Here is a 15,756-nt window from a genome sequence, read left to right on the forward strand (position 1 = left end):
CAAGTTTGCTCGAGTTCTTTGTACCCGCGCCCGCATCCTCTCACAGATTGTTTCGACGAGTGCCTTGTTTATCAAATTAAACATAACATTGTTAGAACAACATAGCCATTTATTTAGACCTTTTATATAAGTAATTTCGGTTGCTTTTTGGAATTTTTATTTCGTTGTAATTGAATAAACGTAATATATTTTTTATTGAACGAATTATTTTGATCGTGTTCAGCAATAAAAAGGGTTTATTGAAACCTCATCAAATGGAACGAATGGGATTGAAAATACCATTTTATTTATTTATTGAGATCAGAATGTTTAAAATATTGAAATGAACAATCACAATAATTCATTTGGGCCAAAAGGCCCATAGGTTTTGTTTTATTTTAAAGGGTCAATACGAATTCTGTGAGCCACTTACCGTTTACGGAGACCGCTCTTCAAACGTGACGTTTTTTAGAAGTGACATTTAAAAATTGGTTTAATGTTAAGTCGAGGGAAGGAGAAGTTTTCAGAGAGGCCTGGAGACCTTTTTATGCAAATCTTGAAGGATGTGCCGGGACTTTTAATGAAACAGCGCAATTACTTTGATAAATACTGCACTCGTGACGTGACGACCCTTGTGAGAATAGGGGAATGCTAAATCTAAATTAAACGTCAGGTATCTATATTGATTTAAATTAGTGAAACATAGAATCATTTAGGCTTAGAATGTGAGTCGAATTAATTAGGTTGTCCATCAAGATAGTTGGACCCATTCCTATGAGGTTTTTATCCTACCACTAACATACGACTGCTTTCTCCTTATTTACAATAAACTACACTTACTTAAACACTAGGCTACTAAATACGTTATGGCAGCTTCAGAACGGCAGTAAAGTATATGCTCACAGCCCACAGTAAATCTGAAATGTTCATTAAAGAAGCACTCAGGTGCGCTGTTATTCGTACTAAATTAAAACATAAAAAAATACAGCGGCGGGTGGTTTTTACGATATTTATTTCCATCACAGGGATCTTGGGTTCGCTATTTACGCGGCACGATGTGGTTACTCGGCAGAATCAAATGGTCAAACATGACTAGAAACTTACTGAAACAGTCTTCAGTGGACGCAATCTAATAAAAAAGTAGATGAGACTCCCTTACGCAGCTGGAATTTTAATCAATTTTGCGGCCAATAACTGAAGCGGGCGGGCCCAACGAGCCGCACTTCGCAAATTACCGCCTTAAAGCGTTTGCATAGACTATATTCATCAGTCTAAAGCTCTTAAATTATAAAAAAAAGCTGAGTTAGTTCCTCAAATTTGCATAACAGGCTCGATTACATAAAAAAATACGTTTCACGAATGCAATAGCGTTTCACGTTTGTGTAATTGCGTCAGTTGGCAGTAACAGCGAGAGCAGCTGTTCCGGTGTTCAGTAAACAACAGCTTTTTATTGTGACATCGACGGTTTTCTCGCTCCTGGCTGTATTTCAGTGAGCAGAAACCCTTTCCGTTTAGCGTCAGCGCCGCAGCGGCCTGAGGAGGCATTGACAAAAAGAATCAGATGTTGACGTCAAAGACGAGAGGTAGCAACGCAGGAGACGCCGGCGTCGACCTGAATAATGAGTTTCACAAGTATTTTGACGGAACGTTATTACGGTTCGTACTTAGCAGGCAATTAAGAGCCCTTTAGTATTTTTTTCTCGGTGGACGCTGTAATTAGTTCGCACGATGATTCAAAAGGCTTCTGTAGCAGAAAAATGTTTTTCATTTTATACTAACTTTAACTCAGACTTTCTATAAACTCGCTAATAGAAATACCGAGAATTACTGAAATGAGAAAAATGAAATTGAATAGGTACTGCTGTACTGCTATTACTGAAAATATTGACATTCCCATTAACCAAATGAAAATACGTTGGCTTCATACAAGTTCGATACAATTATGAACACGGTAGTTAATTCAAACTGGAACAAGTGTGTCTGCTCCGTCATGAAGTTAACAATGAAATATGTTTGTTTCAGATAATACCGGGAGGCGACGTCCTCATTCCGGACTGTCATCGGAGTGCTGAGACAAAGGGTGGCGCTCGGCAAAGTGGAATAGTTTCAATTTGTATTGAAAGTTTAGTGGTGAATAGGAAGTGTAACGAGCGTGTGGCAGGTGTCACGCGGGAGACAATGAGGCGGCGGGGCGGGGGAGGGTAGTATGCCAGCGCCTGCCACGGCGGCCTGATGGCGCTAGTGCGCCGCATACTAGGCGACGCCCAGGTGAGCACCGCATGCACGATTAGCGCACGCCACACTTCGACAAGCCATTGTCGGACCGTTTAACGGGGAAACTCTTGACAACATCCTGCTACATAACATGCGGGTAGCGTGCACACTACCAAGCACATACACGCGAACTGCTTTTTGTATCGTTAATTGAATGGAACTAATTAGATAACCAATTTACCTACAGTATAAAGTATAAAGTTTCCCAAGAAAAGGTTTTGATTAAAAATATTTTAAATTTTTGTGTTTATTTAAGAGTTTATTTTTAAAGAATTTTAATGGTTGGATTTCATAGAACGTGACTATTCGCATTAAACGTCTTTGGGGGTATCATTAAAACGAAAGTATTATCAGTAATGGCGACGTGGTATGATTCGTCGCCACCCCCACGCCGCACGGTACGGCGAGCAGACTTAAACGACTATTACATCAAACGGTAGCAGGTGAATTAACTACGCAAGAGGGGTCTGCTCAGATTAATAGCTACAGATATGGCGTCGTCGGATGCCCAAAATATATTGCTGTTGTTCTCAAACTGTGTTGATAAATATACAGGATTACCACGGCTTTATAACATATTCATTATGGAAGCTGAAAGCCAATACATAATGGCATGGTGGCTACTCAAACAGTTTGTGGTGAGAATTTAAATGCTAAACGATTGAAGCACGCCTCAATTAATTAATTTGCCAATTGGTCAAATGATTGATAGGCTTGAACTATTATGTGGGTAATGAAACCAGAGTATCTATAAAACTTTGCCTATAGGCAGTGGAATGTCGGTAGATTATAGTGAACAAGCGAAAAGTTCATATCTTCATCCTTCTGTTTTTTAATTTTGTTTATTGTTGACGTATTAAAGCTTATGTAAGAATCCACTCTAAATCCCCTTTCAAAAGATTACAACAATATTCCCCACAAAAGAACGCGGAAGCAAGAAAGTGTTTGTTTAGACAGGAAAACTTGATTTTCTTATGATCTCCACGATCGCTTTTTAAGCATGAAACATTCCGTGACTGTAATGTTTAGAGTTAAAATTACGTACATGGTTTACAATCAATTTATTTCTTTATCATCTAGAAACATCCACAATGAATTTATTTTAAACATTGCAAAAATTGGGAACATCTTTAGAATGATTACTTGTATGTAGTCATGATATGTCGAATTTATAATTTTCTCTATTTTGGAAAAAAACCTTCTTCAAATGTATACAGGCGAAACTCCGCAAGATGGTCGACGAGCAAGTATCGGTGGGTGCTCGGGTTGACGCGGATGCGGAGCCCGAGCCGGCCGACCCGCTGATCACTCCGGCCAGCTCGGCGCTCGAGCGGCCCGAACTCGACCGGCCGATCCCGCCCGAGCGCCGCCTCCTCATCGGAACATTGGACAAACGCAATGGAGGACTCAGCGTCGATAAGGAGGGCACGCTCAACAGGACCACGCGACTGTCTATACGAAACGGGAAGGACAATCCTTTTATAGGTCAGTATACATTTTCAAATTCTTTGTCACTTACACCTAACGAATGGAGAAGTAGGGAACGAAAGACCAGAAAACTCAATATTGAAAAATCCTTCATTTAATCAGCAATAAAGATAAGTCTATCCAAAACAGTCCAGGGGTTTAAACAGTATGAATTTAAATCACAATTTGTATGGAATTTGACAAGTAGAACTTTTGAACTGAATCGAACCCCTAAAGTATTCATAGCCGCTGTTTCACAGACAATTTATTATCATCAGGTAGTCAACCCAACTGGACAAATCCGTATTTTATCGTTGTGAATTTCGCGTCCGTGACCTTCTTAGCATTTACCTTTTGGTTAAAGCGCTCAGGAATGTACTCGTCGGTTCTTTATAAAAATTAGCACCATCTTTTGAAAATTAAAGTAAAAGATTAACTTTTAAGAACTCATTGTACTTATCAGTATTTTATCCTCTTCCTAGACGATGACAATAAAGAAAACCAAGCGAATGGAAAGCTCGAGTCTCCAGTCAAATGGTCAACACAAAACGGCAGCGACAGTGGAACTTACGCTGAAATCGGCAACGGTGGCAACAGTCATACCAGTGAAAGGAACATTTTAGATCCAGCGGACAGTTCCGAAGAAGAAGTACCTCTTCCTGATGCTACTTCACCAGGACGGAGTAGTGACGGACCTGAACCAAGAGCTGATATCACTGCTACTCTAGAAGGAGGTAATAAATACATTGCTTAATATGCGATTTTTATTTTACAACATTTCCGCAGTGATTTTTGTCATATTGTCACTCAATGTCCAAACATTGTGATCCCGGCTGGCGTGGTACGCCAAAGTTCAAATAAATATAAAAGCTGCTCAAAATATACTGCGTTTATCCAAATTATTTATGAAATAAAACAAAGCGGGGCTGTGGAAAAGGTAAACTTGGCAGCTAGAGTTTGTCTTAAGAGTCTGTAATCCAAGAGATAATAGTTCGTAACTAGTCGAGACGGCATGTTTGTTTTGTTGATGAAGTAAGTTAGAGTTAGTTTGAAATTCTTCATAGGTGCTGCTACAAGCTGAGAATGTTATGAGCGTCGTTCAACTCTGTCTTAGACTACACACACTGAATACAATTAGGCTCCTCTTACTTTATAATAGAAGACACAACATACATGTTCGACTACACGTCGAAGTTCCGAATATATTGTGCGTATTATATCGTTGCAGGGTAAAATTTAATTATTGGTATTTACAAAAGTTATAGTTCCCAACTGCATTTGGAGTTGGTTGGTGAAACTCCTTTAAAAATGAATTTACAAACAAAATTTATTGGACGCAGCGCTCCTAGCTTTAATAAAGAGAAAACAACAACTGTGTACGTTCTCTTTGTACTGAAGTTAAAAGCTTTTCCATGAATTTTCGTTTGGAGTCAATTTATTAAAAGCTAGTAAGCACAAGTGCAACTAAATTAATATTTTCCTCGTCGCAAGTGAGGAGGTGACACGAACTATGTGTTGGTAAAACATCCATATATTGTGCGGGCCGCTCTCTGCAGAATATCCTCGCTGCTAATGAGCGCGCAGCCTTGGGGAATAAGCTCATTTGCCGACTAACTGCACACTGCACAGCCAGCCAACTCCGCTAGAAAGAAACTTTCCGCCTGATGTTGCAATTTGTCATTTAATTCCTTTCTCAGTGCTTTAATTAGTAAGCAGTTATTTAAGTTACTATTTGAGTCTTTTTATTTTACATAGCTGTAATAACACTGGCTGAGTTATGACAGCTACTTGGTCCATAACTTAATGTATTATACGGTCGGTTATCCGGGGTTGTGCATTCAGCCGTAACAATTGGTCTCGGAGACAATTGTGCAATGCCTCACCGTATTGACTTATCAGAGTAAGCTGGATAATAGGATCACTGGGACAATGTGCACCCGAGCATAATTTATCTGCAATCTGTCTTTATTTGTGCACGATAGACCCGGCGCTCGGCGACCAATTTGCCACTGCTCCATTTGTTACTAATCCTTCAGCTTATTATTTCTTTTTCCTCGCATCCGAGTGCGGGGCTCGTACGTTTATTAATGTGAGGCAGTAGATTCTGAGAGTTTTCTCACTCTATTTGTTCCGTGGCATTAGTGGTTGTCTGAAGGAGAATAATGACATGGTGTCGGAGAGGCGTTATTTCTACGAAGTCAATATGTCTGTTTGGGAGCGATGGTACAATAAAGCAGGCGTCGCGCACACCTGCCGTCGTGCCGTGACGCGTGTAACATGCGAGCAATCGATTTGTCTGGACCGGCCAGAGCCGCGGCTTTCGTGACTCGGGAAACTTTCGCGTTATAACAACGTTTACGTCGCCATAACCAATTCCATTTATATGACTGCGGCGGCACCGTACTTTACAAAACTTTTCATATTATTGTACGACAGCTAATAATGAGGGTAACTACGTGAGCCCTTGAACGCTAAACAAGGATTCAACTTTGTGGAAGTACAGCTATAAACATGGCAATGATACCGAGTAAATGAGGCCCAAATTAGAAAGCGGTGTTGTCAACAGAAAATGATAAGTAACCATTATTTCGAAATACGTAGGTGGTTCAGTTGTATTTACATCGAAACACGCGTAGCAGTGAAATGGGTATGAGACAGGCCACACCGCTTGCGTAACGTAGACACGCGCGTCGTTACGCAAGCGGTGTGGCCGGTCTCATACATTTCCATACATTACAACTCATGGTTACGCCGTAACTACGCGCGTGACTACGCGCGTGGTTACGCATACGCATCCGGTCTGCTCGAGCCTTACGTACATACGCGTGCAGGCAATAAAAAAGTTTCGCAGTAAATTAATAAGTCAGGGTACAAACAATCGGGCGTTAATTAACTGACTTCCGGCAGTAAATCCGCGTAAAGCCATTTATTTCACATAAAAGGCACGAAATCATTTTAAATAGAGATGTCATTTTTGGTAATTACTTTTGACGTTCTGTTGTGAAAACACCCATTGTTGAACTAAAGAAATAAACAAATGTTGAAATTCCACTTCAAGTAAAGAGGATACATACATAGATTTCAAACTAAAAGCTTTTTTGCGAAAAGTTAGTCGGAATAGTTGAAGAGATGGAATGAGTTGTAAGAGGTAGCTAACTTTAACGAGCTAAGACAGGGTGGAATTGATCTGAAAAGATTACGTGAATACCTAAAGTAATAGGGGCAGTAGAGTAAGCTTCAAAGATGTACTAAAATATTATTTTGATATTTTAGATACATCACAAAAATAATCCTCTCTCCTACAGATCTACTTATTTAAATGAAATAGTTCGTACAGATGCCGCTTCCCCGGGCGGTCGTTCGGATCGGTCGCGTCAGGAAGAAGTCCCGGCGTCCCCTGGGATGCTCACCGCGGCCCAAGTCGCAAGGAGGCTGCGGATGGAAAATGAAAGATTACAGGTATTATCTTATATACAATTTTGTGGGATCAACGATGAGGGCATTCTAATAATACAGTTGTTAGATGATAAGCTTGGATTTATATTTAAGGACCGCTTAAGTCCTAAAATTACCTTCGATTTTTTGTGTTTCACCAAGGCAGCATTCTCCTTTATCTCATAGCCTTCTATGGAGTTTCCACTTAATGTTCCCATAACCCCAAATAACACCATTGGTGGATAGAGTACCCCATTCCAAAAAGGTATATTTCTCCAATAAACTGTCATTAGTGATTCTCGCAGCGTTCAAGGATCAATTTTTTACTTAACCTTTTTCCACTCGGCCGGAGTTACGCTGATGTTAAATAAGATATCGTGAGTTTATTACTCTTTCGATGCACCTTTGGGAAGTCATTCTCGTTAATACGTAACTATTGTATGCTATTACATTGTCTACATTAGATATATGAGAAAATAATGTTCTTATTTTTGTTATCTACTATGAACAACTGCAGCCTGATTGAATTTTCTCAAGTGACCAGTCTTAGTTTTCATAGGCAGTGTTTTTGTCTTTGCTGAATTTAGTTAAATTATGTACTGTAAAAGTAAAAGTCGTGGTGGCCTAGTGGGTAAAGGACCAACCTCTCAAGTATGAGGGCGTAGGTTCGATTCCAGGTCAGGCAAGTACCAATGCAACTTTTCTAAGTTTGTAAGTACTTTCTAAGTATATCTTAGACACCAATGGCTGATAAAAAAGGTGAAGGAAAACATCTTGAGGAATCCTGGACTATAAAGTCTGAAATCACCAATCCGCAATGAGCAAGCGTGGTGATTAATGCTGAATCCTTCTCCGTGTGAGAGGAAGCCTGTGCCCAGCAGTGGGACGATAAAAAGGCTGTAACAGATGTACTGTAAAACACTTCAACTACTAAATCTTCACAGAAATAAAATCATCTATCTTCTACTGTCAACTGAAAACAGCGCCAACCTTTACGCCTTTCATTAATCACTTCCACTTAAGCTTCTTTAACTAACACCTGAGAATAGACGATCTCCTTATAACCTTCCAATCTTCCCTCTTATCTATCTATCTAATAATAAAAATCTTGTCCAGGCCGAGTTAACTAGAGTACGTCGCCTATTAGTAGCGGCGGCAGAAAGAGGTGAGGCGGGCAGCACATTGCTTGAACGAGCCAAGTCTGATACTCAAGATGGACCTCAGTTGGACCCACAGCAACTGGAGAAGGAATTGTTGCTCGCTAGAGAAGCTGTTAACTGTAAGTATACATTTTTATAAGGAACAGATTTTGATTCAGGAAGAATGATGGTGTACCATGAGAAACAGTCATGGATAGATATGACTGTTAATTACTGGGGGCACGGGTATTGCCGCAGTCAATATTATTTGTCTGCATCAGAACCTCTGGTCACTCCTCATATTATCCTTCGAAATATATCTGGATAGCAAACTCGTGATTTCATTTCATATGTCAAAAAAACTATATTTGCTTTATTTATTGATTGAAACAATAGGCTTGATTCCGACTCCTTATTAATTGTCTTGAGTACTTATACATATTTTTGTTTTGTTATTTTCCCATTATACCAGTTAGCAAATAAGCCATTATCATTATACAGAGACCAGCTTCATTCGCCCATTATCCCCAAAAAACATTTTCTAAACATATATATCAAAATAGATCTTGCCCAAAAACATAATGGTCGGCTTTATAACGGTATTACTTCGCCAAAGAAATTGATGACCACATTACACTAGCCCATTATATTTTTATAGCATTAGTTTTGGTAAAGGCATTAATATCAGTATTAAACTAAGCTGTTACTGTAAAACTCTGGTTCGATGTTATAGACTTGTTATTAACAATATTACAGAATCATTAAGGATATTGAAATTGCAAAGTTATACGTCACGTGGATAAATCTGTTCAGTTTTACGAAGAATTTAAATCTATTCGTAGAAATTGTTGAGTCATGTAAGCTTATAGACGTTCATGTCAAAAGGGGTAAACCTGCATATCGAAAAATGTTTGCAAACGTTTACTAGCTTTATAAGCAAAAATTATTATGAGTATCCTGAGTTTCCTAGACATATGTTCACGCTGCAGGTCTATAACTGCTCGTTTTTAACTGTTTGGAAGTCGTCTATACATATAATTAGATCTACAACAGAGATAGGTATTATATTCTAGAAGTTTCCTAACCTACCTTAGTAAATAGCATTTTAATAAATAGAGAACCTGCACCTACAGTGGCTTTATCTCAATAATCCGATTCGATCCCACAAAAGTGGGCAATTTGTTGAGTGCCGCCCGATACCGGGGAAGCGTGAGTAAGCCGACATTTTGATAAACTATGCTCATAATATTTCGCAAGGTACACTGCCTCACAGACCCAAATCAGTAAGCGGGTCACGTCCTTCCAAGGGTGTACTCTTGTAACGTAGACTGACATTTTCACTAATGTCATTATGCTGACGAGTGACGAAACTTGTCAGAAACGGGTGCTTTTGGCAACTGGGTACCATGTGTTGGGTGCCGGTTTCAATATGTTTAATGTAATCCGCAACCAGATAGAGTGTTTATCAAGCTTTATATTTAATCACTTTTGCATCATTAGCTCGAATGTGTCCAACGAACACCGGAAAATTAGATGGATTAAATTTATTCCCAGATATCATATGTCCAAAACTCGACATCAGTCAAATTTTTAAGAATATTTTGAACATAAAACTCACTAAAATAGCTTTGAATAAGCCATTTTCCAAGTTTTTAACAAGCTAGACAGCAACTTACCCCATATATTTAAGTTAGACCATAGTTTTAAACCTTTCTCGTTTTATTTCGTACGCCATATTGAATTTCCATTGGCCTCATTTTACGTACGCCATAATCAGATAAGTAGGTCACTGTACAATCATTTTAAGTTCATGTAGAAGGCCTACAATATTTGCAAATCGTTAAAATAAAAGTAAATTCGGTTTTTGGTTGTTAAAGCGTGTTTATCTACTATGTTATCGAATTATGGGTAATGACAATTTGGCGTTATTACTTTGCCAGATTTAAGTTAGTTGAGCTAGATAAAATTATAAATGATTCAATCATAATTCGTTATGTCATGAAGTTTAGACGGCATCGTTTACCTAAATTATAGTTAGGCCTGGTTCGAGTCGATTCGTTGCCTATGAGGCAATGGCAGGCAAAATAATGAAGTCACGTTCTGCGGTTGTGTCAAGTAAATAAGCAGAATACTTTGGAAGATGTGGATCTTATTGCAAAGTTGTTTCATTATCTATCTAGCTATCGGTACCTACTAGAGTTTAATATTACATCATCAATTTACTGATTAATCTTTGCTAACAGTAATTTTGAAATGTTTGAAATAACATTCAGCCTTTTGTGAAAATACTCAGAGTTACACAAGAACAAACCTGAACATAACAGGCACAAACAACCGCATATTTGAGTTGCTTGTAGATACAAAGGTAGACGTGATATGTTGACCTTACGTAGCCGTTCCACGTGATCGATGAAACCGCAATCAAAGGGTTGTTGCCTTCCTACGCAGAAACCGCACTAATCTATAAACCCAGTTAGGTAACATACCTCCGAACTTGTCGATACAGAATTCTCCGAAGTGAGACATCTCAAAAATTCACGAAGTTTATAGCAGAGAATAAAATCTAAGCTCGGAAACGAAAACCAATTTCCAAACTTCCAAAGTGATGGCAATCGTCAAAACATTCGACAAGTCTCTTGAGTTCGCAGAAACGGAAAATTGTAGATCAATCTTCTATGAGTTTTATTTTCCTATCAAACGTTGGAAGCGCACAAATGTCCGAGTTGAGGGGATCTGCATAGCGAGCGAGCGGAGCGACAAAGGACACATGCCCAAAGCGAGCATCGTGCTCAAAGCCGGAATCACACGGGACCGAGGCATGGTTCACGACTCTGTATCTATTACACATACAAACTCGCTCACTAGACCATGCGATTCATACCGTGTATTTCACAATATCTTTCATCCCAAACCAATCATTCTTCACTGCATTTTTTTACCGGATAAGTCCAACTTAACGATATTGGATTTTCATAAAGTTTATGAAATTTGTTGCAGCTTTGAAAGCAGACAAAAAGAGGTTGAAAGCGGAGAAATTTGATTTACTAAACCAAATGAAACAACTCTACGCCACGCTCGAAGACAAAGAGAAAGAGCTCCGAGACTTCATAAGAAACTATGAACAGGTTAAATTTAATAATTTTGTATTACGAAAGCGAATATTAGCATAACCGGTAATCCAATAATGTTGTTAGATGGTGTGAGAGAAATGCGCTGTCACGTAAAAGGGTTTGTTACCTCTGAAGCAAGGTTGCCAAATTAAAATATAGATTGGTTCCCATCCCAAATATTGCAGTATCATTAACAGAGTCGTTACTTGTGAAGCCAACAGTGTGGTCACTCAATTTATTATGTCATATCTTTTGATCTTGCAACGTTAGCAAGGCTCATTATGCTCGGATGGGATCTAGGTCACACAGAACTTGCTCAGTTGTTTCCCCGTTTATAGAATTTTACACATACAGAAACTTCTCAGCAAATGCTCTTATATCATAAGTTATTCTGACATTGTTCCCGCTACCGAGCTTCTGGTAGTCTTTTTCTCCTTATTACGTTCTAACTTTTAATAATTATTCATGAAGTCTTGACTTTAATAAAGTCTTCAGAAACGCATCAAGTCTGTCTAAGTTCTTTATATTCTTTCCTAACATTTCTTCTTGAGTAATTTGTTCTCACGTTTAGGTAATATGATTTGTAACTCACCGGGAAAACTAAGACGTACGAGCTTAGACACAGATGGTTTTTGGAACACAAAGTTTTTATCCAGATGCGTTCTCGAGGCGGTGCGTCCTCAGCACTTGGTGCAGAGCGAGCAGAGCGGGAACGAGAGCGAGCAGCGTTGTTACGTCACGCTCGTGACGAAGCGGAGCGATCGCTACAACTGGCCGCCGCGCTTAGTGCCAGGGACACGCAGCTCAGACACGCCAGGGAACAACTGTTTGAGGTAGGTTGGGGTACACCACATATGTTATGTATGTATATATTTTCATGAACGAAATATATAAACGTAGGTACCTAAAAACTCTTTAAGAAATACCTGTAATGGGTGCGTGTGTGTTTTACAGTGTTCAAAATAGTGAGCATAATGAGGTTCACAAGTAGCTGAAGCATTATGTTTTGCGGTGAAAATGCATAAGTTCGTGGTACTTTTACCAAATCATTACCGGTACATTGAGTATTAATTGCATAGTTAAATTATGAACCGAATAATTGAAATGAAACATATTCATTACATTTATTACAATAAAATTCGATTATGAGTCGCGGTAGTCTACATGATGGTCAAATCCAATTACGTTCTCCTTTAAACAAAATTTCCGATACAATTCACGAGATAATTCATTGAAAACCTGTCGGTCCTCGGGTATTACATGGAAATTATTCGAAATTGTTTTTGATGAACAACTTCAGTGATGAAGTGGCTTCACAAATAATAAATAAACTTTTATCGACAGCTCGGTACTATGATGAATAGGTGGCGTGATGTGCGCTCGAAGCGGACCATCCATCACTCGCTCGTGTTAATTACCATTTCAAATTGCTACCTCAGATCTAAATTGTGGGGAAAATTAAACGCAACTGTTTCCTCGACTTAGTACTATAAGTCGTTTGTTATTACGCAATTTTCCGTTACGCATAATCCGGATATTAACCTGCGACCGCGGAACATTCGATACCATTACGTTGATGCGGGCTCGCACGGATGTCCCATTCGAGCGGACAAATCCTGTCCAAATTAAAGCCCCAATCGAAATTAATTGAAGCATTAAAAGGGTGTTACGATGTACGTATTACTATAATCGTGTTTTGGATGTTTGGTTTCGGGTAGTTATTTACATTAGGTATTAGCATTTTCTCACTTCATGTAAATAAATACTTTACGTACGTAACTTCATTATCGAAGTGGGCAAATAATTTTGAGATGTCATTTCTAGAATATGGAGCGCTAAATAACTTTGCAGTAATAAAATTCTGATGTTCATAACTTGAGCTGCTAAGTTCATAAAAGAAAATTATGTCGCGTTTATTGCTTTTCCCTTTAGCGTAATCTTGCATCATCCTCATTTATATTACAGCTCATATTAAACCGCATTTATCTCGTAATTGAAATTAATAACTGGACGAGGAATGATTCTTTATTGCAGTGGCACGAACAAAGAATAATATAGCCACAATTTTTATTAATATTGATCATAGTAATTGTGATGTTGTTTTTTATCAAAGGTGGTTTGATTGAGATATATTTGTGTTCAATTAGGCTCGGAGACAGTTACAAGCCGCAGGGTGCTTGTCAGAGGGCGAGAGCGTGGCGTCGCTCGGCATGGGCCCGCCGATGATGCTGGGAGGCCCCTCCGGCTTGATCGGCGATAGAGGCAGCTGCAGTGCCGACTCCGGTGTTAGAGGTCATTATATAAACATACATTATAGACTAGGAGACATGTATAAGCAGCAAGGTACTTATTAAAGGAGAGCTGAGTCTTCGTCAATAATAATTGGTAAAGTGTCACCACTTTTAGGGGTTTTAAGAAGACCATTTTTGACACCTAAGTGTTTGATAAAGATGTAATAACCCAAGTAGCAAAATGTAGCCCTGTAATTATCCTAGGAGCACGTATTTTTTAATCCTATAGAAATCCTGTAAACGATAATATAGCCGCATTTGGGCGCAGTTTATTGGACTATTTCGCCCTATAGTCGCTTTGTTATAATCCGGTAAAGTGCTATTTGATTTTATAATTACCTTATCAAGTGCTTTAACAAAACATATTTGACCTATAAAAATCCGGTAAATGCATCCAAAAAGAGCGATTGGTCCTTTTATGATCTGGCGCGTGCCGCTACTAGAGTAATTAGTCCTACAGTGATCAGCGTAATATCATTAGTAGATTCATTCAGTCGATCATTCGTTCTTTTTTCGTTAATTCATTGTACTGTGCTTGTGCATGACATTGAATCCTCTTTCAAAATATAAGTAAAGTCACATTATAATAAGGTTTGTCATTATGTAACATTTGTCGTGTGCCTGTTTCGTAAAGAGTGCCTACACAACGTGCGAAAATAATTTTATTGATTAAATGTTAGACGATAATAAACATATCTTCATGCGCCTTCAAAATTTAACATTTTCATTATTTGTTAATTCAGTAATAAATTAATAAATACCTGTCCTACATAGGGCGCCATTACATTGCATTTATCAGAACCTTTATATGACTTTTTAATCTAAGTTAAGACGCTTACATGACATACCTACGCCACCATATTTAAGTTTCAAGGTTCCTTACTTATAAAAATCAGAGGCTATGCTAGCTTCCTGCTAAGAATCCGTTAAGGGTCACGACTAAGATAAAATTGTTCTATAATATCTTTACCTCTAGCAGCTTTATCTGTGGCATTTATAGGAAGTGCATGTCTTATAGAAGAATGAAACAAGACGTTAACAAGATAAAACAATCTTACTAAATGCAATTATCGGATCAAAAGTCACACTTTGCTAATAACTTTTATAACTTGCATTTATAAGACTGATCCTGACTGACTGCTCTACTAAGAGTCGTGTAAAATAATCCTATTGACATTTATAAAACTAAACTATACGGTCGAAAGTACTTGTAGTGCAAATCATCTTAAAAGATGCTTTAGCAGGATCAGTGGCCTAAGTTAATGCGTCTACTAGATTTCTATAAGGCGTGTAATCTTGTTAGTCAATTGCTATAGGAGAATTTTGCTAGTTGGGAAGTAACCATGAAGTTGTAAGGTATGTATGTACTTATTTTGTAACCAATTTTGTCTGTGCCCGAGTATTTTATATGTTTGTACACTTCTTAATTCTCCTTTATCTCAATTCCCCGTATTCTCGACAATCAGGTAGCAGCGACGGTGGCGCCACGTCGGTGTGCGGCGGCAACTTGTCTGACTCGACAGCGGAGGGCGCGCCGCCCACGCTCGACGCGTATGACACGGACGCCGCCTCACTCGTGTCTTCTGCTCATCATATCTATCAACGTGAGTGATATATCACTGCCTAAATAGTAAATAATACCTATGAAAAAACATGTGTCTTTTTTAAGCGATTCAAAAGACCCGATGAAGTCACGGATCAAGACTTCATTGAATCGAGCACAGTCGTCGATAGAATGTGTCCTATGCTCACGATGAGAACTACATACTTACCTAATCGGCAAAGGATCATTTTAGTCATAACCAAGTTGGTAGCCATAGCCAAGTAAAAAACCATATTATACAAGCAAAGAATGATAAATATCATACGATTATTCTGATTAATGCTTCGCCGAATCATTCCGTACCCAAGATACATACGTAAACACGTTTTTTAATCTCATTTCTTACTCCGCCGCAATATATAATTTGCCCTTTTGTTCTCTGGCTTTTCGGGCAAAAAATCAACATTTTAACTTCATTTTGTGTGTACAATTAATCTGAATGTCGAATTTTCTTTAAT

At 38.6% G+C, this 15,756-nt stretch overlaps 1 protein-coding gene across 7 annotated transcripts in view; it reads left to right on the forward strand.

The window, feature by feature from the left end:
• LOC110375897 (kazrin) overlaps positions 1 to 15,756 on the forward strand; it is a 107,036-nt gene that overhangs the window by 77,302 nt on the left and 13,978 nt on the right. For 5 of the 7 annotated variants that reach the window (XM_049837945.2, XM_064035850.1, XM_064035849.1 and 2 more), the window contains exons 2-10: positions 2,002 to 2,247; positions 3,471 to 3,738; positions 4,203 to 4,454; positions 7,049 to 7,179; positions 8,272 to 8,434; positions 11,292 to 11,419; positions 12,061 to 12,237; positions 13,552 to 13,696; positions 15,162 to 15,299. In XM_049837945.2, coding sequence (XP_049693902.1) covers positions 2,212 to 2,247; positions 3,471 to 3,738; positions 4,203 to 4,454; positions 7,049 to 7,179; positions 8,272 to 8,434; positions 11,292 to 11,419; positions 12,061 to 12,237; positions 13,552 to 13,696; positions 15,162 to 15,299 — 1,438 coding nt within the window. In that variant the 5' untranslated portion in view covers positions 2,002 to 2,211. The remainder of the gene's footprint in view (positions 1 to 2,001; positions 2,248 to 3,470; positions 3,739 to 4,202; positions 4,455 to 7,048; positions 7,180 to 8,271; positions 8,435 to 11,291; positions 11,420 to 12,060; positions 12,238 to 13,551; positions 13,697 to 15,161; positions 15,300 to 15,756) is intronic. The other 2 variants (XM_049837949.2, XM_064035848.1) reach the window with 1 other exon arrangement.

The sequence above is a fragment of the Helicoverpa armigera genome, chromosome 8 (assembly GCF_030705265.1).
Source record: "Helicoverpa armigera isolate CAAS_96S chromosome 8, ASM3070526v1, whole genome shotgun sequence".
NCBI classification, from domain to species: Eukaryota; Metazoa; Arthropoda; class Insecta; order Lepidoptera; family Noctuidae; genus Helicoverpa; species Helicoverpa armigera.